Source organism: Monodon monoceros, unplaced genomic scaffold, assembly GCF_005190385.1.
Source record: "Monodon monoceros isolate NGI ecotype Baffin Bay Population unplaced genomic scaffold, NGI_Narwhal_1 Super_Scaffold_18, whole genome shotgun sequence".
Taxonomy (NCBI): Eukaryota; Metazoa; Chordata; class Mammalia; order Artiodactyla; family Monodontidae; genus Monodon; species Monodon monoceros.
In genome coordinates, this window is record NW_021703774.1 from 165,998,160 (window position 1) to 166,022,023 (window position 23,864).

Below are 23,864 nucleotides of genomic sequence, written 5' to 3' on the forward strand. Positions count from 1 at the left end.
TCCGTCCATTCACCCATGCATCCACCTATCTATCCATCCATCCATCCGTCCATTCACCCATTTAACCACCCACCTACCCACCCATCAACCCATCCTTTCCACAGAGTTTATAGAGCATGTGCCAGACACTGAGCCAGGTCCTAGGAATTCAGTGGTGAGCAGCACAGTCATGGCCTCTGCTCCCATGGAACATATGGTCCAAGGCAGAAGACAGATCATTGAGCAAGTAATTACAGGGAAGCTTTATGGAAGGCACGATAGGGGAAGCACAGAGAGCTTCTGAGGAGTGAGGGAAAAGTTATTGGAGGAAGTGGCATTTAGGCTAAGGACTGGCTGGGAAGTAGCCAGAGAAGGAAGGAGAAAGAAGTGAATACCAAGCAAAAGGGCAGCATGTAGAAAGGCCTAGTGGTGCAAGAGAAGCACAGGATGGCTTGAGCAAGGAGCTAGAAGACAGGAGTGTGGGTGACGCCGGATCACACAGGAGCATGTGAGCTGTGGCGAGGAGTTTGAGTTTATCCTCAGAGCAAGTGGAAAATAGCAAAGGAGTTTCAACACATAGGTGAGAAATCAGTACATCTTGGCTGTGTGACCTCAAGCAATTTACTTCACCTCTGTGTGCCTTGGCTGCTTCATTTGTAAAGTAGAACAAATTATCCTTGCCTTTCAGGGCACTTACAAAGATTAAATTAAACGAGGTAACATGTGGAAAGCACCTGGTTTTTAGTGACATTCCACAAATGTTATTTCCCTTTACTGCTCTAATTTGAACGTGTGTGTTTTGGGGGGATTCTAACCAGGGTGGCACTGAGGAATAAGGTCATGGCCCGCTTACTGTTGGCTCACTTTTGCAAGTGCCCAGTGTGAGGCTCAGCAAGCAGGTCGTCAATCAGAGAGACAACAGGGTGGGCCGGGGAGTCTGGAGCGTCCTGACCAAATACACAAGCTCAGAGCCTCCTGGGTTCCCAAATTGCTGGGATCCGAGGGCAGAAGCCACAGCTTTTCTAAACAGCACAGGAGGAAGCAGGTGAGAAAATGCCCAGGCTCTGTTGAGAGGCATTACTGGGCGCCAGAGTCTTATTGGTATGTGCGCACCAGGGCCAGTCCCCAAACAGGGGACTCTCGAACAGTGACTGAGCACCTAGCACCATGAGTCAGGCATTTCACCCACACACTAGGAGCTTGATGTACGTTACCTCGAGTGACCCTCACATCCATGCTCTGAGGTGAGGGCTGTTCTTATCCTGATCTGGACGAAGAGGAAACCTAGAGGGAGCACATGGCAGACAGGTGGCACATGCAGGATTCGAACCCAGGTCTCCTGACCCAGAGTTCACGGGTTTCTCTTCGTTTCATGATACCATCCATGCTACAGAAAGACTGAGACAGGAAGGAAGGAGCAAGAGTCTAAGTGAAGGAATTTGCAGTTCTGACCAGTGTGGAAAGCAAAGCCCTTATGGTTGTTTTACCCACCCCCTTGCTGGGCTGGCCCCAGGGCAAAATCAAGTTCATTTGCGGCGGGGGGCCGGGGGAGGGGGGGCGGGGGGCCATTATCATGCAATATGCTTCCTAGGCAGAGGCGGTGGTTACAAGAAATGTAACCAAGGTAGGTGAATGAAGTTCAGGAGGGAAATGAGTCACCTTGTCCTGCCTCCTTGATGGCCAGGAAAGAAGTCTCGTGTCATCACAGGCTTGCTTCTGTGTGTGATGGGAATATATGGGCTTTCTTGGGCCCGCCCCTTTATTAAATAGGATTGTTTGTAATCATGATTATGGCTTTGTAGCTCACCACTAAGCCAGGCATTTTTGCATGCATTGGCTCACTTAGTCCCTCACTTCAAGCCACGGATGTGGGCATCATTATCACCCCCATTTTACAGCTGAGGAAACCGAGGCTGATAAGGGCTGCCCAGGGTCGCCTCGCTAGTCAGGAACTGGGGCACGACTCACCCCCATTCTGTCTGGCTCTGTAGCCCATGTTCTTGGCCACAGGGTGATAGAATGCAGTACTGCACTTTACAGTTTACATAATGCTTTTCGTGCAGCCTCTCACATGATCCCCACAACACCTGTGAGTCAGATGCCATCATTCCATTTTAACAGGTGTAGAAACTGAGGCTCAGAAGGGCAGCGTGCCTTGCTTGTGAGTCTTGCAACCATAAAGCTGCCGAGCTGGGTCCAGAGCCCACCACACACACACACATACACACACACACACACACACACACACACACACACACACACACAATATCTGTGCCCACATCCTGTCTCGGGCTGGCCGTCTCCTCCTCCATAGCTAGAGACAGTTAATCCCTGAGCTGCTGCAGACCTGTGACAGACTCTCTGCAGAGCGGGGAGCAGCCCCTCAGTGGTCTGCATGTCAGCAGAGCACCCTCGGGTAGGGACGAGGCCTTCGGGTCGGGCAGGTCGAGGCATGTGGCTGAGCCAGAACCCGAAGCCTCTGGGAAGCTGGCTCCACTGTTCATTCATTCATCCTGTTTTCATGAGGCTTTGGGAATCGAGTGCTTGGCAGACAGACTGCAGGACAGACGTGCACTAAACAGATGACACAAAAATAAATGGATAATTGCAGACTGTGACGAGAACTCAGGACGCAAAAGTGCAAGGTGCATTAGATCCCCCTTGTCAAAGGGGCCGGGAAGCTTCCCCGGGGATAAGGCGAGTGAGCTGGAAGCTCAGAGACAAGTAAGGGTGGAAGGTCACTCGGACCATGGGCAGAAATGCACGGGGCCCCTCGATGCTCCCACGGCCCAGAAATGAGTGACTACATGATGTTTGCATGGCCCTCTCGCTCCCCAGGCTGAGAGCACTTTATCTGGATGGCTCAGTCTCCTCAGCTATAAAATGAGGCTAATTGTGGGGCCCCATTTCAGAGGCTGTGTTGAGGTAAATCAGAGAGTGCACGGGAAATCCCTCAGCACAGAGCTGCCCAGCACTTAGTACTTGCTCACTAAACGTTTCCTACGATGATGGGTGTCTGTATCCTCAGGGTCAAGCGCCTGGCCTGGCATAGCCTAGGTGCTCAGTTAAGGTTTGTGGTATGAATGAATGAATGAACGAGTGAACGAACAAAATCAAAAGCATGTGTTTCTGGAGGGTAACCTGATGCATGATGAGGCTGTGAAGGAGGCAGGGGCCAGGTCACAGGGGGCCTGAGAGTCCTGCTGGAGAGGTGACAACATCCTCAAGGCAGAGGAAGGACTAGGAGGGAGAGAGGGAGGCAGACAGTCATGGTTTTACTTTCCTGCCTGACGTTGGTCACGTGGTCAGTACTGTCGTCATCCTCGCATTTCCAGTCCCTAAGTGAGAAAATTGAGGCTCAGAAAAATCGGGTGAGCCAGCAAGCTCATGGCAGAGCTGGGCTCCAACCCCTCTGCTCCGGATTTGCAGAGTATTTCCCAGGCAGTGTTTGTTGACTGAGATGCAGCCGGTTCAGGGAGCAAGCTGCTCGTGGCCCCGTGTGTTCCTCTTGTGTGCTCTTAGCATCCTCGATGCCAGAATTACTACAGAGTGAGAGAAAATAACACTTTACACACACAGTAGTTGGAGTACTTAGTTCTTATAACTACTCTATGAAAAGAGATAAATACTAGTCTCCCGACTTGACAGGCAAAGTGAGGCTTAGCGCGGGATAGCGACCCAGGGTGCCCGCTGTCGCCCAACTGCTAATGAATGCAGGAGCTGGGTCTCGAACCCCAGCCTGCTGTCTCACAGCGCGGCCCTGTGCTCTGTCTGGGAGCGCGTCTGCTCTGCTGTCAGCTGCCGTTCAGTGGCGGGGGTGGGCCTCTTGTCTCCCCGCAAGGGTGAGTGGGCCCCTGTCGCCGACTGTCTGGGAAAGGGTGAGAGGCCTCCTCTGTCACAGGAGAGACCCCACCTACCTGTGCTCTCCCCAGGCACCTTCAGCGCCCCATGGGCTGCCCTGGCCCGCAGCCGTGAGCAGTACTGTCTGGCTTGGGAGGCCACGTACCTGATGGAGCTTGGCAACGCCCTGGAGACCATCCTCAGTGGTCTTGCCAACATGGTGGCTCAGGAGGCCCTAAAATACACAGTGTTGTCTGGTAAGCCTCCCCTCACCCCCACCAGCAGCATTCCCACCACTCCCAAGCCACACTGGTTCTGTACCTTCGCATGCCTGAGGCCCCCAGTGAGCCAGGCACAGTGCTGGTCTCCAAGAACACAGAGAGGCAAAGTTTATGGTCCTTATAGGGAGGAGACAGATAAACAGCCCATCACATTATCACATAGTGTGTCAGTTAGCAATTGCTGCATAACAAACAACCCCATAACCCAGTGACTTAAAATAACAACCGTTTATCACAGTAGCTCAGAAGTGTTGAGGCTTCATTTGGCTGACCTTTGCTGGGCCTGCTTATGCATCTGTGGGTCAGCTGACTGTCCACTGATCTAGGCCAGCCTTGCCTGGGGCAACCAGGGCAACCCGGCTCTGCTCCATTTGTCTCTCCTCCCCGTCCTGGGATCGCAGGCTATCCCACACCCACAACAGAAGTGCAGTAGAGGCACAAGTCCATTTCAAGCCTCGCATCCAGTAACATCTCACTGGCCAAAGCAAGTCACATGATTGAGCCTGGAGTGGATGGGCAGGGCAGGAGCAGGGGGCATTGCAGAGTTATGAGGCCAAGTGGGAGGATACAGGGTGGAGTGACAAATTGGGGCCATCTCCGGAATCTCACACATGGCAGATACTTAAACATAAGGGATCTAGGCCATGTATCAGAAATGCGTGAGCTTCAGTTTTCTTCTGTACCACTTAGCAGTTTGACCACACATGGAAAACTTACAGATTCCAAGTTAGAGACTCTGGACGTATTCACTCAGGCATCCATTAGCCAGCCAATCACTTCCCTAGAAGGACCCCCCCCCTCCGCCCCTGCCACCACGGCCTTCATCACCGATATCCCTCCTCCCCAGGCCTTGTGGCTGCCCTGACCTGGCCAGCCTCACTCCTCAGTGTTGCCAATGTCATCGACAACCCCTGGGGTGTGTGTCTCCATCGATCAGCAGAGGTTGGCAAGCACCTGGCCCACATTCTGCTCTCCCGGCAGCAGGTACCTGGGAATAGCTGGGGCGGGGAGTGGGGGGAGCGGGCAGGGGGCGAGGAAGCAGGGAAGCATGGGGGCTGACTTGTGCACAGACGTCGTACCTGAGACAAGCCCACGTGGGGGTAGCCCAGTGGCTTTGGGGGGGTGGGGGGTGGTCGTCATTGCTCCTCCAGTTCAAGTCATAAAAGCACCCTAGGGGGACTTCCCTGGCGGTCCAGTGGTTAAGACTCCATGCTTCCACTGCAGGGGCCACGGGTTCGATCCCTGGTCAGGGAACTAAGGTCCCACAAGCAGCACAGCGTGGCCAAAAAGATAAAAAGTGTCCTAGGATGGACCAGTAAGAATTACAGACCGTGCATCTCTAGCAAGCAATCAGGTGAAAGCTAACAGGCCTCTGCAGGTGTGGACAAGGCCAGCTCTTCCTTTCCCGAAGTATAGAGCCACCCTCTGAGCAGATCTCCAGTGGCCCAAATACCACGTAAAACAGTTAGGGTTCCATCCACATTCCAGACAGTCCGAGGCAGGAAAGTAGAAGTGAAGGGCCTTTCACATCCTTTGGCCGGGACTCAGCCCTGCAGCTATCCCTGGCTACAGGGCAGTTGGAGAAACTTCATTTTTGGCTGGGTAGCTGTGGGCCCAGAAAAACTCAGGAGTTCTGTTACCAAGGACAGAGGGAGAATGGGTATAGGGTGATGACTGGTAGCCTTTGCCACAGAGTTCCTGCAGAATTGGAATACTGTTTAATGGAGGGTCTTCCATGGCAGTAGATGGAGGTGGGGGGGAGGGTGGGGGGAGGGTGGGCACATATACCGGCCCAAAAGCAAGGGAAAGGAATGGAGTACTGAGACCAGCTGGACCTTTGGAACTCATCTGCCCTCTCCCTCCACGTAGAAGTTGTACCCAAATACCTCTCATGACTTTCTTTTTCAAGTTGCCTTTCCTACAAGTTCTTTTTTTTTTTTTTTTTTTTGTGGTAAGCGGGCCTCTCACTGTCGTGGCCCCTCCCATTGCGGAGCACAGGCTCCGGACGCGCAGGCTCAGCGGCCACGGCTCACGGGCCCAGCCGCTCCGCGGCATGTGGAATCTTCCCGGACCAGGGCACGAACCCGTGTCCCCTGCATCGGCAGGCGGACTCTCAACCACTGCACCACCAGGGAAGCCCCTCCTACAAGTTCTTGAGTCAGAAAATTCCTCTTCGCATCTAACTTACAACCTCCTCTTACAGCATAAGGCCAATATTTCATCTCCCCACTTTCTATCTAGGAACAGAACAGTTGTGTCCCCCCCCATGTGACTCTTTGCCTTTTTCCCCCATCACACCCGGGGTACCTCCCGCCTCCTCTCTCGGCTCCAGAAGGGCCCCGCTTCACTGCAGTCATTTGCCACAGGTAGATGGGGAAGGAGCGACGGCCACTGGGTAGTGGTTTGAGATAAAACCAGGGAATTAACCCAGCCAGATGCTGCCTGTCAACCTGGGAAGAAGCCGGTTCCTGAGCAGGTGCCCTCCTGCATAAATGAGGACCCAGACTCTCCTGATGGAGACATCAGAGCCTGGGGCCGGGAATAGCACAGGCGGGATTCATTAAGCGGGAGGCAGGTGCTGGGAAGTGTGCAAGGGCCACCATCATCGGGGCTGATGTTTTTCTAGAACTGGCTGTGCACCATGCCCCCAACACCTGTGTCCTTTCTCCCCCAGGGCCAGCGGCCTGTCACCTTGATTGGCTTCAGCCTGGGAGCCAGAGTCATCTACTTCTGTCTGCAAGAGATGGCTCAGGAGAAAGGTAAGGCTGGCCCATTGTCACAGGTGAAAACACTTCCAGAGTCCATCCCCCAGGCCAGAGGTTCTGCACTAGAGGTCACGAGTCTTGTGACCATGTTCCCAGATCTTAGAGTTTAAAACAGCTTGAAAAAGAAAAAACAGTCATTTGGAAAATTGTTTATTTCTTCCGTACGTAAATTAGAGTGGGCGTGAGACAGTCTTATAAAAATGGCCTTTGCGTTCTGATGCGGGTTCTTGAGTGGGAGGGGAGTGGAAGAGTCCGAAATTGGGGTGTTGGCAGGGCCGCGCTCCCTCTGAAGGCTCTAGCGGAGAGCCGCGACTCTTCCAGCTTCTGGTGGTGGCCGGCAGTCCTAGGCTTGCAGACGCCACATTCCATCCTGCCTCGTCTTCACATCACCTTCTCCCTTGTGTCATCTCTTCTCACCTAAGGACAGTGTCAGTGGCTTTAGGGCCCGCTCAAATCCAGGATGACCTCATCTCAGGATCCCTCCCTAATTACATTTGTGTGATTTAATTACATCTGCAAAGACGCCTTTTCCAACACCTGTTACCAAGGACAGAGGGAGAATGGGTGTAGGGTGATGACTGGTAGCCTTTGCCACAGAGTTCCTGCAGAAGTGGAATACTGTTTAATGAAGGGTCTTTTCCAAGTAAGGTCTCACTCACAGGTTCTGAATGGACACATCTTTTGAGGGGGCCACCATTCAACCCACTACAGACACCTTTGGGAGTGTGTCATGCCATCCGAACACATACTTTCAGTGTTGATGCAACGGAAAGCTTGAGGGCCCCTACCCTGGTCTCGGGTCGGTGAGGCCTCCAGGACTGAAGGCCGGTTTGGGGCAGATCTGTCACCAGGGGCTGCCATAGCAAGGGGTTAGGGGGGTGAGGTGCAGAGCTCAGGGCACTTGGGGTGGTCCACCGTGCGTGGGACCCGGGCTAACCTCTCTCCTGGTGTAGCACAGCAGCAGCAGAGAGAATTCCTTCTCTGGATGGGGGGAAGTAACAAAGAATTTTCAGCAGTCTTTAACGCACATTTTGCTGGTCCAAGCAAGTGACAGCCAAGCCCTAGGCCAGTGGGGTGGGCAGTCCCCGCTGCCCCTTACGCTCCTTCTGTCCACAGCGGAGGACGAGGGGAGCAGATGTTTGCCAAATGGTGATCCAGACTCTGACTTGGGGATAAAGGAGGGCATGGGCTTTGCAGGCAGCCGAGACCTGGGTCTGAGTCCTACCTCTGCTCACCTGGGGAGCCTGGGTTGGGTAAGGACTCAGCCTCCCTGGACGTCGGTCTCTCCATTTGCAACAGGAGGTGCTTGTCACCTCTGGGCAGTGTCAAAGGCCAGAGAGCATGGAGGTCAGGCAGCCGGCCCAGTGCTGGGTCCTGGTCAACACATCCTGTAGCGGCTTTTAGGCTGAAGTATCTCTGCTGGTGTTGGGGGTAGCTGCACTCGCCCCCTGCGCTCTAAAGCTGTTGCCGCCAGGGAGGCCCCTGGAAAGTTGTCACGCTCTGCGCTGTCATCGTTTTGCTCCTTTCCTGGTCATCCTTCCCCCAGTCCACGCAGCAGACCCATCTGCCAGGCTCCTTATCACCTGGATGACGTGGTCTGGGGGACAAAGGCGTGTCTTTGGCTCCAGTTAGCATAAATTACATGTTAACTTCAGATCATTAATACAAGCCAAGTCTCCAATTCCCCTCCTGAACGAGTTAATTACCATTGATCATTTGGACACGGCCATTGGAATTGAGGTCGCCCTTCAGCTGCCTCCAGCAAGTGAGGCCGGAAACTGATGGGAGGGAGATGTTCCTGCCCTCCGCCTTTGGCGGGGTGGTTCTCAAAGCAGCTTCCTTCCCGCCTCTTTCCTGGCCACTGCGCCCTCCCCTGGCTCTTCATAGCCCACCACTGAGAACTGGGGCTTTGGTATCAGGTAGACCTGGATCTGGGTCCCAGCTTCATCACTGACTAGCTGTGGCACCTTGGGCAAGTCACTTAACCTCTCTGAGCCTCAGCTTCCTCATCTGAACGTGGGACTTAGTACACTTACCTCGAAGGCTCTTCAAGAGATTAAAACGAGACGATGAATGTGAAAGCACCTGCTGCAATTTGGGTTCACTCAGTAAACGCTTCTTCCTCTAATCTGAGGACGTACTGTGCACGGGGAACTATGGTGAGTGTCGTGTAGATGGAGGCGCTTGTCATTTTGTGTCTACTTTCTGGCGCACACGTTAGATGGTGAATTCCAGGTAGGCGGGATCTGCCTGTGCCCCACCATCTCTCTGGCACATGGCACATTCTGAGAGCTCGGGAAGGTGGGTGGACTTGACTTTGGGCTGACAGGCTCAAGAGCCTGGTGCAGACTCCCCACGTGCCGGGCCGTGCACTATGCAGGATCTCGGTCTCCCGGCAACCCCCTGGGAGGTTGTTACTCTCCCTGCTTCTGGGATGAGAAACTGAATGAGGCTGCGAGGGAAAGCCAGGCGGATCCTAAGAGCCAGAGCCGGGATTCGACGCCAGGGTGTCTGGCTCCAGGGCCCTCGCTGGTAACAACTGTGCTATACTTTGCGGAGGACCCAGACCTTGAACGTGGGTGGGGCTCCTCCAGGGGATCTAGAGGGAGGGGAATTCCAGAGAGTCCGGCCAGCAGGGAAGAGGAAGGGCTCTCAGAGTGTCTGAAAACGTTGAGTCTAGTTTTTCTGCAGCCTGTGAGAGGGGACCAAGGTGGAATGTGGGAAATGGTTAGGACAGGAGCCTGGCACAGGTCTCGAATGCCGGGTTAAAGTGCTGGAACCGACTGGTTAGACGCTTGGCCTCTGAATTGTGGGACGAATGAACAGCTGAGCATAGTCCTGCAGAGGGAGGCACTGGGGGCAGGGGGTGGTCAGTGCTGGGCAGCTTGTGGTTGACCCCCCTCCCCCCGTGCACACATTCTTTTTCGCGCACGCACGCACACGCACACGCACACACACAGACACACACACACACACAGCAGCAACTCAGCCGACCCCAAGGGCCTCTCCTGAATGGATGGGAAGCTTCCCAAATAACAAGAATTGGGTAGGAATCTGAATAGAAGCCCAGCGGCCAAAAGCGCAGCTGGTTTTCTCCCCATCCGGTCACCTTCCGAAGGAGGAACGCATGGCCAGAAGACTCTGAACAAGAGTCTGTATTCTTGATCAGCCTGATAGTTTCCCCTACTTAATAACATCCCATCCCACCCTGTGTCTGGACGGGAGGTAATAAAGGACCCTGGTAACCCTTTGCCTTGACCTTGGTCAAGAACCCTCCAAGAAGGGGTCTGCCCCTCAGGTGGCTGAGGCTTATTCCAGATGTACACAGAAGCTGCTCTCACGTGGGGGGAGCTGCGGCCCGCTTTCTCTCTGGGGCAGAAGAAGGCTCCCCGTGCCATGGGGCACAGGCACACTGTCTGATCCTGCCTGCCCTGCCGGCCTTCTCAGCTCCTCCGGGTGGACGGCAAGCCCCTGATGCCAGGCCTCAGAGCCGTTTATTTCCCCAGTTTCCCTCTTCCTTTCTGGAGATTATGTAAGGTAACTCCTGGTGGCTTATAGAAATGGGAAGTTGGAAACAAAACACACCCACGTGCAGAGGGGAACTGAGGGGTCCTGAACCCGGAGAGCTGGGCACTTGTGCGTGGCCTCCCTGACGGCCCCCTGGGGGGCCTGGGCCCAAGGCCACCCAGACCACGAAGTAAAATGAATAAAAACATGGACGTACACACACTAATAAAAAGAGGCTCACATTCCTGCGTGTTGAGCGTGGCCCTCCTCTTCCTGTGTTCTCTTTCTCTGTCATCCCCCGTGTTCTCTTGCCAGCCATCCAGGGAGCCTCTGGCTTTCAGGGCTTTACCACTTACCACCCGGTCCCCACCCATCAACAGACGGGGGACCAGACACAGCTGGAAGGATGGCACAGTTGCAGGCCTTTGCGTCATTAGGTGACGGGGTCACACAGCTCTTCCCCACCGAGAAGATCCCAGCTCAGGTGCTGCAAATATGTGGGCTGTGGAGCCAGGGCACCTGGTTTGAATCCCACACGCACTGCTAGGTTCACCTACCCGCTCTGAACTCCAGGTGACTCGTGTGAAACACAGGGAATGATGATAGTATTGCCATCAAGGTTGTAAGGATTAAAGGCAATAGTGCATATAAATGTTGGCATATAAGAGCCTGGTAATTCTTACTGAGCATTTATATTATGCTAAAATCTGTCTTAAGCTTTATAAAAGGGAGCTGGCTTGGAACTTCCTGGCGGTCCAGTGGTTAGGACTCCACGCTTTCACTGCCGAGCACCTGGGTTTGATCCCTGGTTGAGAACTAAGATCCCACAAGCCATGCACGGCACGGCCAGAAAAAAAAAGGGCGGGGAGCTGGCACCTAGGACTAGAGCACCACACACACATAGGTGACCTTGACCCTGGACCTTGTTGAGGGAAAATCAGCCTCCCACCAGAGTGGGGGCCCACAGTTTCGGTTCCTTTCTGTTCCTACACCCGCCTTGCCCCCTCTTCCTAGACAACCCCCTCCCAAGTCCTGGCCTTGTGTTACTGATGGTGCACCTTCAAGTCTCCAGCTGGCTGTCTGTGGTTGTGAATGAATTATTCACCCTTTGCCCGGAGCTGCTGTTTCACGTCTAATTCATTCCAGCTCAGCTGTCTGGTCTCAGGCAGCCCTTCTTGTTTAACACCCAATTAATCTGCACACCAAGGAGACCCTCTCCTAATTGCAGGAAAGCTGTCATTATCTGAGTTAGGGGAATGTAAAAGAGGAATTACTCCAATGCAGTTGAATCCACTAATTGTTTTCTGGGTTCCCTTGAGACCAAGTAATGAAATGTAGCAATAAATCCTAGAGTCACACAGAGTACAGAATCCTTCAGCTAGCCTACCCCCACCCCCTGCCCCCTCCTAGCTGCAGCCCATCCTTTTTTCCCCTCCCCCAAGAAAAGCTGCCTGTAGCATTAACTATCTCACGGCTTCATTTCCTTTTTGGGCCATGTTGCAAACAGCAGGGGGTTACTGCTTAGGGGATATGCAACCATTCACAAGGTGTCCCTCACCCGGGCCTGCCCCTCCCTCAAGTTCAGTGTGGGCAGCTTCCTTACAAATGGGTGTCTAGACTACAAGCCCCTTGAGGGCAGAGATTGTGTCTGACCCACCTCTGTGCCTCCTGTACCTGGGATAAAGCCAACAGAGAGTGGTCTGTAAGTGAATTTTCTAACATTTCTAACAATTATAAACATTCACATTGTATCAGTCAGGATAGGTGAGGTTATGTTGCAGTAACAAACATCCCCCAAATCTTGGCAGTGTAACACAGCAAAGGTTCATTTCTCACTTGTGCCATCTGTCCACTGTGGGTGGGCAGGGGGTTCTGATCTTTATAGTCACTCAGAGATCCAGGCCAATGGAGCCTCCTTCAGTAGGAGACAGAGATTGTGGTGAGTTACACACTGGCTCTTGAAACACTTTCACCTGGAAGTAACACATCACTTTCACTCATGTTTCATTGGCCAGAGCAAGGCACGTGGACATGTCTAACATCCATGAAGGGCCAGTGAATGTATTCCCACCATGTGCTCCAGCCAGAACACCTTACTTGGATTCTGGCCCCTGTAATTAATTCTCAGCTGAAGCCTCAGGTTCTTTATCTACAAACTAGGGACTTTTCTGTCTTCCTCCACCTTCCCTCACCACTTGCAGGATAGACGTACACCTTGATGGAAAGCCACAGTGTGGCAGAGGATGCTTGGGTGAGAGCCCCAGCAATTGATGGTACCCAGGAGCCCAGGAGCTCGGCCAAGGGGCCCACACACAGACAGAAGCAGCAAAGATCCCCCAGCACGTTACCCACCGGAGGACCAGAGCTGGTTCCAGTCTGGCTGGGAGCAGGCTCCAGGCGGACAAAGCTCTGAGCTGCGTTGATGGTGATTGGCTCCAGACCGTGCCCAGGGCCCAGAGAATCAAGGGAGATGACCTGGTGAAAATGCCTTGAAAAGGTAGAGCTGCCCACAAATGGGAATGACTGTCATAGCGATAGTGTAGCAACGGATGCCGCTTACGAAGGCCCAGCTCTCTGGCTGGTTCTTGCTCACGGATTTATGTACATTCTTGTCAACCCTCACAACAACCCCATAAGATAAGTAGTCCTGCCCCGTTTTTCAGATGATAACAGTGAGATTTAGAGAAAGGTGGAGTAGCTTGCCCTAGAACTAAGATTTTGATACCTTTCTCTGGCTCCAGAGCTCCTATTCACATTGTTGTTTTGAGCCCTTCTGGCTGGATGTCTTCACTCAACGCAGTATCTCAGATCAGACCTTCCCAACGGAGAACTAGTCACAATCAGATTCACTCCATTAACGCACATTCATGAAGCACCTACTGTGTGCCAGGCAACATGCTGCGCTTTGGGGAGATGACAACAAACTAGCCAGTGCAGCCCCCGTCCTCTTGGAGCTGACAGTCCAGTCTGTTAAATAATCTGCCCTCCCTGAGACATGAGTTGGGGTCTTGCAGAATGGCTGTGGGGGTGGGCAGTGATGGATGTCAGTCATCTGAAAAGCACTTGGCATGTAGTAGGTGCTCAGTAAAGGGAGCCTTACTGTACTTGCATACCAAGTTCTAGGGTAGCCGCCTGGTTGGGGCTGACACCCTTCATGTGAACCTCCTGCCCTTGGGTGGAGACATCTGTCTCTACCACTTAAAGCCCGTAAGTACTTGGCTTACGAAATAGAGTCACAAGAAGCCAGCCCCCCCAGGACACAGTCAGCTGCTCAGCAAGGCTTCCAGACCTGCTGTGCCCCTCCCACAGCCCAGGTAGGTGGTTTGGGTTTGCAGGGGTACCTCGGGGGCTGGACGCATCTGCCAAGCTTCCTCCATCAGTTAATCGGATTCTCAGAGCAGTCTTGCCACATACTCAGACGTGGGTGGTGGGAAGGACTGACTCCCAGTGGGAATCCCTTGCCTTCTGGATGAGTATTTGAATGCTTCGTGTGGCTGAGGAATCTTCTCCGTGCAGAAATAGACCCAGGTTCAACGGGAGTTTCCTGAGACCCCGCCTACCTGCTTCCACGATTGGTTCATTCTAGTCATCGTCATCATCTCAACAGCTGACGATTATTGGGCACTTACTATGTACCAGGCACAGCTAAGCACTTTGCAGGCCTTATTTTATTTAGTCCTCCCAATAATCCTGTGAGGTGTTAATTAGCCCCATTTTACAGATGAGGAAACTGAGGCTTGCTTACAGAGGGGAAGTAATTAGCTCATGCTTACAGGATTAATAATGATGAAACTGGAATTTGAGTCCACAATGGCTGAGCCATGCCTCTTTCATGACATGTTCTCTAATTCTTACGGTAACCCAAGGTCAGGATAATTATCTCCATTTTACAGCTAAGGCTCAGTGCGAAGCAAAGCAATGTGCCCAAGTGGGTCCATTTGGTTTTTTTGGTTGCAGGTCCTGAGAGTTCCATCAACTGCCCTTCCTTCAGCCACACCCAGAGCTCTTCTCTCCCCAAGAATGAAAAAAGGGGGTTCAGGGTGACTCCTGTCTGCTAAGGTCCAGGCATCCCTTGCCTTTACACATGTTCTCGTGCCTTTACACTTGTTCTCGCTATCCAGAACGCTCTCCCCTCCCCTGACCCCAGGCATGGAGCCAGTTCAGACACATCCTTCAAAATGTGGCTCCTCCGTGTGGAAGGAAGACTCAGACTCGGGAGCATTTAGGAAAGAAAAGTAGTTTTTGCAAAAAGGTGTAAACTAATTAGACTTTGGAAGGTCTGGTTTGCCAAATTACACACACGCACGCACACACGCACACAGCAGGTTCTTAAAGGAAAACACACCTCACAATCACCAGGGTTGCCAAGTTTTCATCAGTTTGTTCTTGGTGGAAAAGCAGGCATTTCTCCTAACGTTATTCTTTCTCATGAAGCCACAGGGACACCCAGAATCTTGAGACATCAGCGTTCCAAACACTGGGGACAGGATTCTCACTGGGGAGTCAGCAACTTATGCGAAATGCTCCTTCATTTGGGAACTCGCACCGGACAAGGTGCCCCTGTTATTCTTGCTTTATCTCAGAGGGTCAAGTGTGGGTTTGGTTTTGGTGTCGGTCGCCACAGATGGGATGCCTGTGCTGATGCCTGACGGTGACGGTTTCGTTAACTGTGATCCTCACAACATCCTCGTGGGGCAGGCATTTGATTCATCACATTTTACAGAGAGTCTCAGACAAGGACACTGAGACTCAGAGAGTCTAAGGGATTTGCCCAAAGTCTGAGCTGGGAGGTGGCAGAGCTGGAAGGTGGCAGAGCTGGGATTTGCGCCCAGCGCCCGGCCCCTAAATCTGGGTCATTCTTCTTCGTGCAGCCACCTCCCTGCGCCCTCCCTCACCCTTACTCAGCTGTCTGTCTCCGCACTCACTCACACCTCTGGGTCAGGCATTGTCTGTTGTACTCACCTCTGTATCACCAGCTCCTGGCCTAGGCTTGACACATACAAGGAACCCAGTACGTGTCAGTAGTTGATGCATTAACGAGGGATGTGAAACCCATGAAGTTTGCCGTGAGCGCTGCCTGCAGAGAACGGTGCTGAGGCCTTTGGGTGATGAAGGGCTCAAGCTGCCTCATCACAGTGGACCCCACCAACTCCGAGACCCCGGCCAGCTGATCGGTGTGTCGCCCAAGCCTCCTAGTGACCCAGGGCCGCTCCACTCTCCAACTTCCCGGCAGGCATAATCAGCCAGCATGTCCACGGCCCGTGTAGGACTCCTGCCCACCCAGAACCAAGACAAAACGTGCACCTGCCAAACGTGATACTTTGGGGCAGGAAATGAACATAGCCAGAATTCCCAGAGAGGAACAGTCCACTTCCGACAATGGTCCGTCTGCCAGCCGACAGGATGAATTTGCTTTGGGAGTGACTGATCCTCTGACCAAGAGTATTTTTGGCCCCAGCAGGTGGCAAGAGTGGTGGGCAGTGCCTGATGCCAAGAACAGCCACAGTCCCAGTACTCACCAAGAGACTCTGGGCCCCAGATCAGTGGATTGTTCATCTTCCTATGTATTTACTTTCAAAGTTCTCAAAAATTGAGTAGTTGGAAAGAGAGCTCCATTCAGACTGACTAGTGGTAGCTGAGCCAGGAAATGGCCACGTGAACCGAGAAGTCAGTTCAGCTTCAGCTATCTATGCATCGATTCTCCCCCTCATCCCCAAAAGATGTGAAGGGAATTAATAGGCGACATTACATGTTGTCTCTGGCTGGTGGCCCTGTCCATGCAGTTGGCGAGACATCATGAGACAAGCCAGCCCGCCTGTGCCTGTTCTCACTCATCCGGTGAAAGCCTGCGGGGCCTGCTGCTGCAACTCTGGGCACCGGAGCCCGTTCATTACATCGGTCCCGGTTTCCCCGTCCCTGCTCCATCTGTAAGCTGACTCCATTCGATTACTTCTCCTTGTGTCTTCGGGATGCAAGGGACTGTGACCTGAGTTCAGATCCAGCCCCTGCTAGCTACTGTCTAGGTGCCCTTAGGCAAATCACTTCACCTCTGAGCTTCAGGTTGATGAGTCAAGTGGGACCCTGAGGCCTTTGGGGCTTGCTCTGGACTTAATAACTACTGTTTATTGAACATACTATGTACCAGGCACTCTGCTAAGTGCTTTGCATATTTTCCGTTCTTTAATGTACAAACACCCCTAAGATGCAGGTATGGATATTCCTTTTGCTAATGAAGAGGTTGAGTGCAGGGACTATGTCCGTTTCCTTCGCCCCTGCCGTCCCCAGCACCGGGTATGGGATTTGGCACAGAGAAGAGGTATAAAAATGTACGTATGTAGGGCCTGGGACCCAACTTGAGCCAGTCTGATGGCACAGCTGGCCTTGCGGTATGGTAGATGTGACCACACAGTGTTTGACGTGTGGCCAACCCTCAGTAAATTAGAGTCCCTTTCTCCCGCTCTCCATCAGTTTATCCAGATGGATTTTCCAGGGCTGTGGCTCTCACTGCCTCTGAGCTCACTAAAAGACAGTAACATCTTCAGTCTGGCAGCTCCTGGGAGGGAAGGGAGCAAAATGTGGGATTCATTTGCTGCTTTTTTTTTTTTTTTTGGCTGCTCTGTGGGGTTTGCGGGATACTAGCTCCCCGACCAGGGATCAAACCCGGGCCCCTGGCAGTGAGAGTGACAAGTTCTAACCGCTGGACTGCCAGGGAACTCCCTCATTTGCTGCTTTAATCTAAACTAACGGGGTCTTTCCGACAGGCCTGTAGCTGCAGACCATGCCAACCCCCTTTGAAAGGCATCTGCATCCTCTTGGTGATGCAGATATCCTTGACCTTAGCAGTCACACCTGCTGAAATGCATTTGCTCACACATGGAACCTGGGTCGTCTCAGCTGTGTAAAGGCGAGGATTCAGGAGCTTGCTCCAGCCTCTCGGGGGCCCGGCCTCGCTGCTCCACCATAAACCCTCAGGGCTCAGCCACCGGTTGACCCATGTCACCCTCCTCCCGGAGGTTGGCCGTCGACCCCCGTGCCTACTAGATAAATCCACTCAGCTTCCAGGGGCCCCAGGTCTGAGCTGGAAGAGCCTCCAGAAATGGCTTTGTTTAACATCTTCATCTTACAGGCAAGGAAAAGGAGACCGGGAAAACACGTGGTCTAAAGGCAGTGATGACCGGTGTTTGTGTTGGGAGTTTGATGTTGTTATGATAGAGGAACCCAGACATGCCCAGATCCTAGCCCTGGAAAAGATCCTGTCTCCCCACAGGATTCCCAAGAGTGATGAACATGTAGACTCTAGCTAAATGTGGCCAGGGTACCTACCACAGACCACCACCTAGGCTGGCACCAGAAACCCCTGGGGAAGAGCTTGGCTGAAGCTGTGCTGGGTCACACCGCAGGCTCAGCCCCCAAAAGCTCCACACCTGATCCAGGGACCTACCTAATCCTGGCCGGCGGCAGCATGGAGGAAGGGAGTCAAAGGAGAGAGGGGGACAAAGTGGGCACCATCCCCAGCAAACGGGATGGAGACGGGGCCACAGAGAGAATATGTGGGCCTGGTCCTCCTCGAGGGACTCAGCTTGGAGAGGCAGCAGAGCTGCAGTCTGACTTCCCGATGTACAGTGACCTGCCCACAAGTATATCAGTGTCCTTGCACTTGACCAGTCAGACCAGCACCCCCTCTTCCCTTGAGGGCAGTAGTGGGAGGCCTGGGAAGAAGGTGGGCAAAGATGTGCTGGTATAAAAGGAGGAGAGGTTGTGAATTTCACTGCTCCTGCAACTGCGACCAGACAGAGCCCAGGTCCTTCACTCCAAGGCCAGAGCCTGTGCTCTCCGTCCAGCCATCTCAGGACCATCAGCATGCTCTGGACCTGTTGTGCAGAAGCTCCCCTGGGCTTCTTTATTCCAAGACCTGTCTGCCTAGCCTGCCTTTCCTACCACCTGTCTAGCCATCTATAGACACACTTCTTACTCCTAACTCAAATGTATACGGGGCGTGAGGAGTGGGTTAACCCCTCATTAGGAAAGTCATAGAAAAGTCTGCTAATAATTACCCAGAAAGCCACAATTCCCCACACCACGGGTGTCAAAAAGGCCTGGTTCAAATCTCAGTTCCACCATTTATGAGCTCTATGACCCTGTGCAAATTATATAAGTTCGTCAAGCCTCCCTCATAGTAAAAATAGATCTAATGACACCCACCCATCAAGATACTTAGGGGCTTCCCTGGTGGCACAGTGGTTGGCAATCTGCCTGCTAATGCAGGGGACACGGGTTCGAGCCCTGGTCTGGGAGGATCCCACATGCCGCGGAGCAACTAGGCCCGTGAGCCACAACTACTGAGCCTGCGCGTCTGGAGCCTGCGCTCCGCAATGAGAGAGGCCGCAATAGTGAGAGGCCCGCGCACCGCGATGAAGAGCGGTACTGTAAGGACAGACAAAATAGCACGTGTAAGGCACCTAACACAGGGCCTGGCTCACGGTAAATGCTTGGTAATTGGCTAAGATGGTTGCACAGCAGGTGGTTTGCAGTCTTGAAAGCATTAGAACACCGTAAAGGGCACTTAGCACTCAGTGTAATCACAGTTTGATGATCCAGAGACACTTCAAGAACATCACATTGGGGTCAGTCACTAGGATGGGCCTCGGTTCATCCTTTTATCCCACGGACATCAGAAGTTATGGAGTCTTAGACTCAGGGTTCCAGCGGACATTTGGAATCATCTGATTCAGACCCCTACACGTACAGGATCCCCTTAACATCGTCCATCAGAGGCCTCTACTAGTGCCTGCTTACTTGCTTCCAGTAACAGGAAGCTTAGACTCTGCCCAGGGTAGTTAGGAACTTAAGAACAGATCGATTTAACCTGAGAGTCAGTGGCTTGTGGGCTGTGCGCCATCAGGCCCTGCTCAGAGAGTCTGTTAAGGTGGCTCGTGTTCAGCTATTTCCAGGGAGGCCTCTGGCACCGCAACAGAGCCCCGAGTTCTTCAGTGCCTGCGCGGCCAGCATGTCCTCAGATCTGCTGTTGGCTTTTCAGAAACATGTTTTTATCCATTTTGAACTCAGAGCTGACCAGAGTCCCATTAAGTTCACAAAGACAGTGTTGAGAACTGAATGCTGATTCATTTCAGTCCACCATAATTGTCACTTTCAAGCAGATGGAGCAGATGTCTGTGTTCACTGTCCGAGCTCCTGGGGAAACAGATTATCTGCCAAAGCTTCTCTCCACAGGGAGAGGAAGGGAATTCTTTTCCTGGCCATGGTGAGCCCTGATGACCCATAAACAGGTCCCTTGCATGAGTCCCAATTGATAGTAACTGAAGAATCCAGACCCTCTGCAGTGAAGGAGCATCCCTCTGGGGCTTTGAGGATTCCAGGAGGCGAAGAAATCATAAGTCTCCTTAATTTACATATTACTGAAGCATCTCAGTTCACAGCATTCTGTAATGGAAACTGTTGGGGTTTGTTTCCTTGTATCTAAGATATCCGTGACCATCGAGCCTGCTTAGCCAATATCACCAAAACGGTTGTCTTTTAGAAAATTGCCAGGCCTGTTTTGCAGGACAGAAGATTAGAACATTCCTGCCTGTGGGTGGTATGTTCCCTATACTTTGTGTTTTAATGACAGGGTCTGAGTTTGGGGGCCTCCAACCCTGCCACCCCAGCACAGATGTCCCTGTGTGAAATCTGACCTTTCAGGTCTCTACTATGTTCCCTTTTATTCTTTGTGTCTTCCATCTTTGGTTCACTCATTTACTCAGACATCCATTTATTTATTTATGCAAAGCCCATCTCCTGGATTTGCAGAACTTCTCAGGAAATACGGATAAATATAAAACATCAGGACCAAAAAAACACAGATGTGAACAGGAGGCATGAGCCAGTTGGGAAGCCCAAATACAGCAGAGGGGACCCTGCAGCCAGGCCTGGACTTGAATCCCAGCTCCGCCACTTACTAGCTGAGCACATGTACCCAGTCACTGTGCCTCAGTCTCCTTGCCTGTGAAATGGGTCTAGTAATACCTTCTTCAGAGCTTGATTGAAAAGATTAAGTGGGATAATATATGTAATGCATTTAGCAGAATGGCTGGCAAGTAGTAGGCATTCAGTAACCACATCTTTGTCCCTGGTACTGTCATTGCATATTCTGTTGTTATTACCCAGTTGCTATAACTGAGCTGTGACTTTAGCTACTCATTTCCTAGCAATCAAAGCAAAAGCAGAAAGCACTGACTGCATGTTTCTCACTTCTGTGAGGGGATGTGGAGATGCCAGCTCCAGGGGTAACAAGACCTTCCATTTCAACCTGACTCACTCTGTCTGAGTGTTGCACCCTCTCCTTTTAGGAGCTAAGTGCCCAGGTTCAGGCTTAATTAGCCTGAAACAGCTCTGCCTTTGGCTAGCTAGAAAGGTTACAAACCCGGAACCATGAGGATGACGCCATGGCTGGGAATGACCTTTCCAAGGTGCTGCCTAATTGTCAGGAGGGTGGTAGCAGGGGCGTCTGCAGAAACTCAGACAGGAAATAATGATGTCTTCAGCTTTGAGCACCCGGGTACTTGGAAGAATGTTAAATAGGCAACAAGTCCCAAGTTGGAGTCTTATTTGGGGGATTTTACATTTTGTAATTTAGCAATTGCTGGAGATTGAGGCTTCAGGGGACTGTTGCCGAACCTGGCTCACAGCTTAGAGAGCAAGGTTTTTATTCTTCCTGCCACATTTCTCTGCAGAAGTTTGATGGAGAACAGCTGCTCATCTTCAAAATGAGAAGCCATCGTTCCAAGATGGGGAGGGGGGAAGGGAGCTGATGTTTATTGAACACCTACTGTGTGCCAGGTAGGAACAGAATCCACCTTGATCTTCTTCCCAGTCACCTTGAGATGTGTGAGCATTACCACACCTGGATGCAGGTGTTCCATTTTCCATTTTTACGAATGAGGAATCAGATGCCCAGGGAGGTTTTGTGACTTGTCCAAAGGCACACAGCCAGTAATGAGCAAATCTGGGATTCTAACCCAGATGCGTCTGACTCTAAACCACTTCCTATTGACCCTTCTTTTCTGCTGCCTCTTATGATAAGCTTGCTACCCTCAAATTGCCTGTAATCTAGGTAAGAGAATGGAATCCAGCCTTAAAAAAAGGTAGATTAACAGTACCACATGCTTCACTGCAAGGGCCTAGACATTGAGCAGTTCAGAAGAGGGAGCCTTCTCCTTCCAGGTGGCAGGGAAGGCTTCAGGGAGGAGGTGGCAGGCCTTGAGGAACAGGTAAGCCTTGAGAGGCTGTGAGGGAGACAGGAGGCCTTAGAGCCAGAGTCTGGCAACAGCAAAGATCCAGAGAGAGGAAGTGAATGGTCTGGGGAGGGCAGGTGACCTGAGCCAAGATTGCTGCTGGGAAGTTGGGAGAAGTAAGCTGGGAGAGATGAACAGGGTCCAGGATTCCAGGGCTCGACTGTTGAGCGGACGCAGGCTCTGACTTGAGTCTTTCATGTCAGCACTTTCTCCTAATGTATTTATCCATCAATCAGCAGACATCTTCTGAGGGCCTGCCAAGTGCCAGGACCTGTGCAGGGCACAGAGGGGTCAGAGATCAGCCAGACCCCATCCCCGCCTGCGGAGAATTCGGGTGGGGAGGGACTCCCTTCTGAGCGTGCCCCCCACTCCATCCCCAGCCATCCTGCCTGCAGCTGCGCAAACCCGCCCATCTGCTGGTCCCGGAGGCCTCTCTTCTCTCTCATTCTGCTTCCTGAGGCCAGGATCTCCAGCCCCCGGTTCGGCCCAGCCTTAGATGCCCCTTAAGAGGATTTGTTGAACTGCACCAAATGAAGCCAGTTGATTGAGTGCCCTTCCTGCCAGGCCCTTCCCATGAAGTGTCTCTTTGATGGTCACAGCCAACCTGGGTAGGCCCTAGGCATGCCTGACTCCCCCAGCAGGGCTCTCTCCACTGCCCCATGAGGACCGTGGACCTGTCCTCTTTCATTGTACAGCTGAGTGTTTACCCATCTGGTCTAGGCTGCACAGCTAGTAAAAGGCAGGGCCAGGGGAAAAAAAAAAAAGGCAGAGTCAGGTCTGGAGCGGGCTTCTCTCAGGGACCCCGGGGAGAGGCGGGTGCTCTAGGCTGTGGTCAGCCCACCCCTTGGCAGGTGGCCTTCCAGAAAGGTCCTGGAGGAGTGCCAGGCCCAGGAGGCACCTGGAGCATTTGTGGTTGCCACAGCACCACCTTGTGGTCACTCTTGGGGCGTGCACGTCACAAGCCCAGCATGGAGTGGGTTTCCAGCAAGAGCTCGCTGGGGAGTGTCTACCGGCTGCCTTCCACTGAGGGCTTGTGAAGAACTGAGCAGCTGCTCCTGCTTTCTGAGAATTTCCATGTCACCCAGCTACATTCTCCTTGTTTGCATTTATTAGGCATCAAAGATACAAAGTGGGGGGTAGGGGAGTTCCCTGGCAGTCCAGTGGTTAGGACTCGGCACTTTCACTGCCAGGGACCTGGGTACGATCCCTGGTACGGGAACTAAGATCCCACACGCTGCATGTCATGGCCAAAAAGAAAAAGAAAAACAAGATACAAAAAGGAGGAGGAACTAATATTTACCAAGTACCTGCTGTCACAGGTGGTTCCAGACATCATCCCATGGACCCTTCCCAACAGCCCTGCAAGTTAGCAATTCTTGGGCCAGTGTCCAGATGAGGAACTGGAGAGGCGTGGTCTGGCCCAGCCCAGGCAGTGCAGGGCCCATCAGACCCCTGCTCACACGTTATCAGAGCAGAAGTTCTGCCCGCCTCAGTATGGCTGGACCTTCCTGGCAGCCGCTGCCCAAAGTGTGCTGTTATTTCAATGAACTTTTTTATCCCCAGATGAAAATCAGGAGGAAATGATCTGAAAAAGAATTTCTTATAAGAAAAGAGAGAAAAATCAGATCCCATTAGTGATGTCATCTTTTTTTTTAATGACCAAAACTATACAAGATCACGGTCCTGTGGCACTTTTTTTTTTTTTAAGATGGAAGGGAACTCAGATGGGGTTGTTTTTGAGAATTCCACAGCATCCCAGACATCACTGGGGGGCCCCCTGCCATGTGGCAGACCTATGTGGAGAAAGTCATTGGCAGAGAAGAGGAAGAGCAATGACCAAGAGCAATGGGTATCTCCCATTACCCGTCCGGGGACCTGGGCTCAGGCTAAGGAGGGCCATGGACGCACACTCATGCTCACGGGAACATTCAAAGATGCAGGCTGCTGCCAGATCTGAGCCGCTTAGCGATCTGGGGCTCCACGGTTTGGCAGAGCTATTCATGCAAGGAGATGGCGGAGTTCGTGAGAAAGACATTACTACCAGCACCCTTATCAGTGATCTCTGCCCTGACTGTTCCTTACCAGCAGTCACTGTGCCGTCTGTTTCAGGAACGGAATAAAGAGTTGTAAAGCTTGGGAGGGGGTAAGAGGAAGCAACCATGGGGAAATCTTATTTTGTACCTGGATCCAGTCACATTAAG

At 52.4% G+C, this 23,864-nt stretch overlaps 1 protein-coding gene across 10 annotated transcripts in view; it reads left to right on the forward strand.

Moving 5' to 3' along the window:
* The window catches only part of TMCO4 (transmembrane and coiled-coil domains 4), a 95,590-nt gene that overhangs the window by 45,467 nt on the left and 26,259 nt on the right, over positions 1-23,864 (forward strand). For 9 of the 10 annotated variants that reach the window (XM_029227487.1, XM_029227485.1, XM_029227486.1 and 6 more), the window contains 3 exons: positions 3,912-4,076; positions 4,948-5,084; positions 6,775-6,859. In XM_029227487.1, coding sequence (XP_029083320.1) covers positions 3,912-4,076; positions 4,948-5,084; positions 6,775-6,859 — 387 coding nt within the window. Of the gene's footprint in view, positions 1-3,911; positions 4,077-4,947; positions 5,085-6,774; positions 6,860-15,348; positions 15,919-23,864 lie in introns of those variants that run through there. The other variant, XM_029227493.1, reaches the window with a different exon arrangement.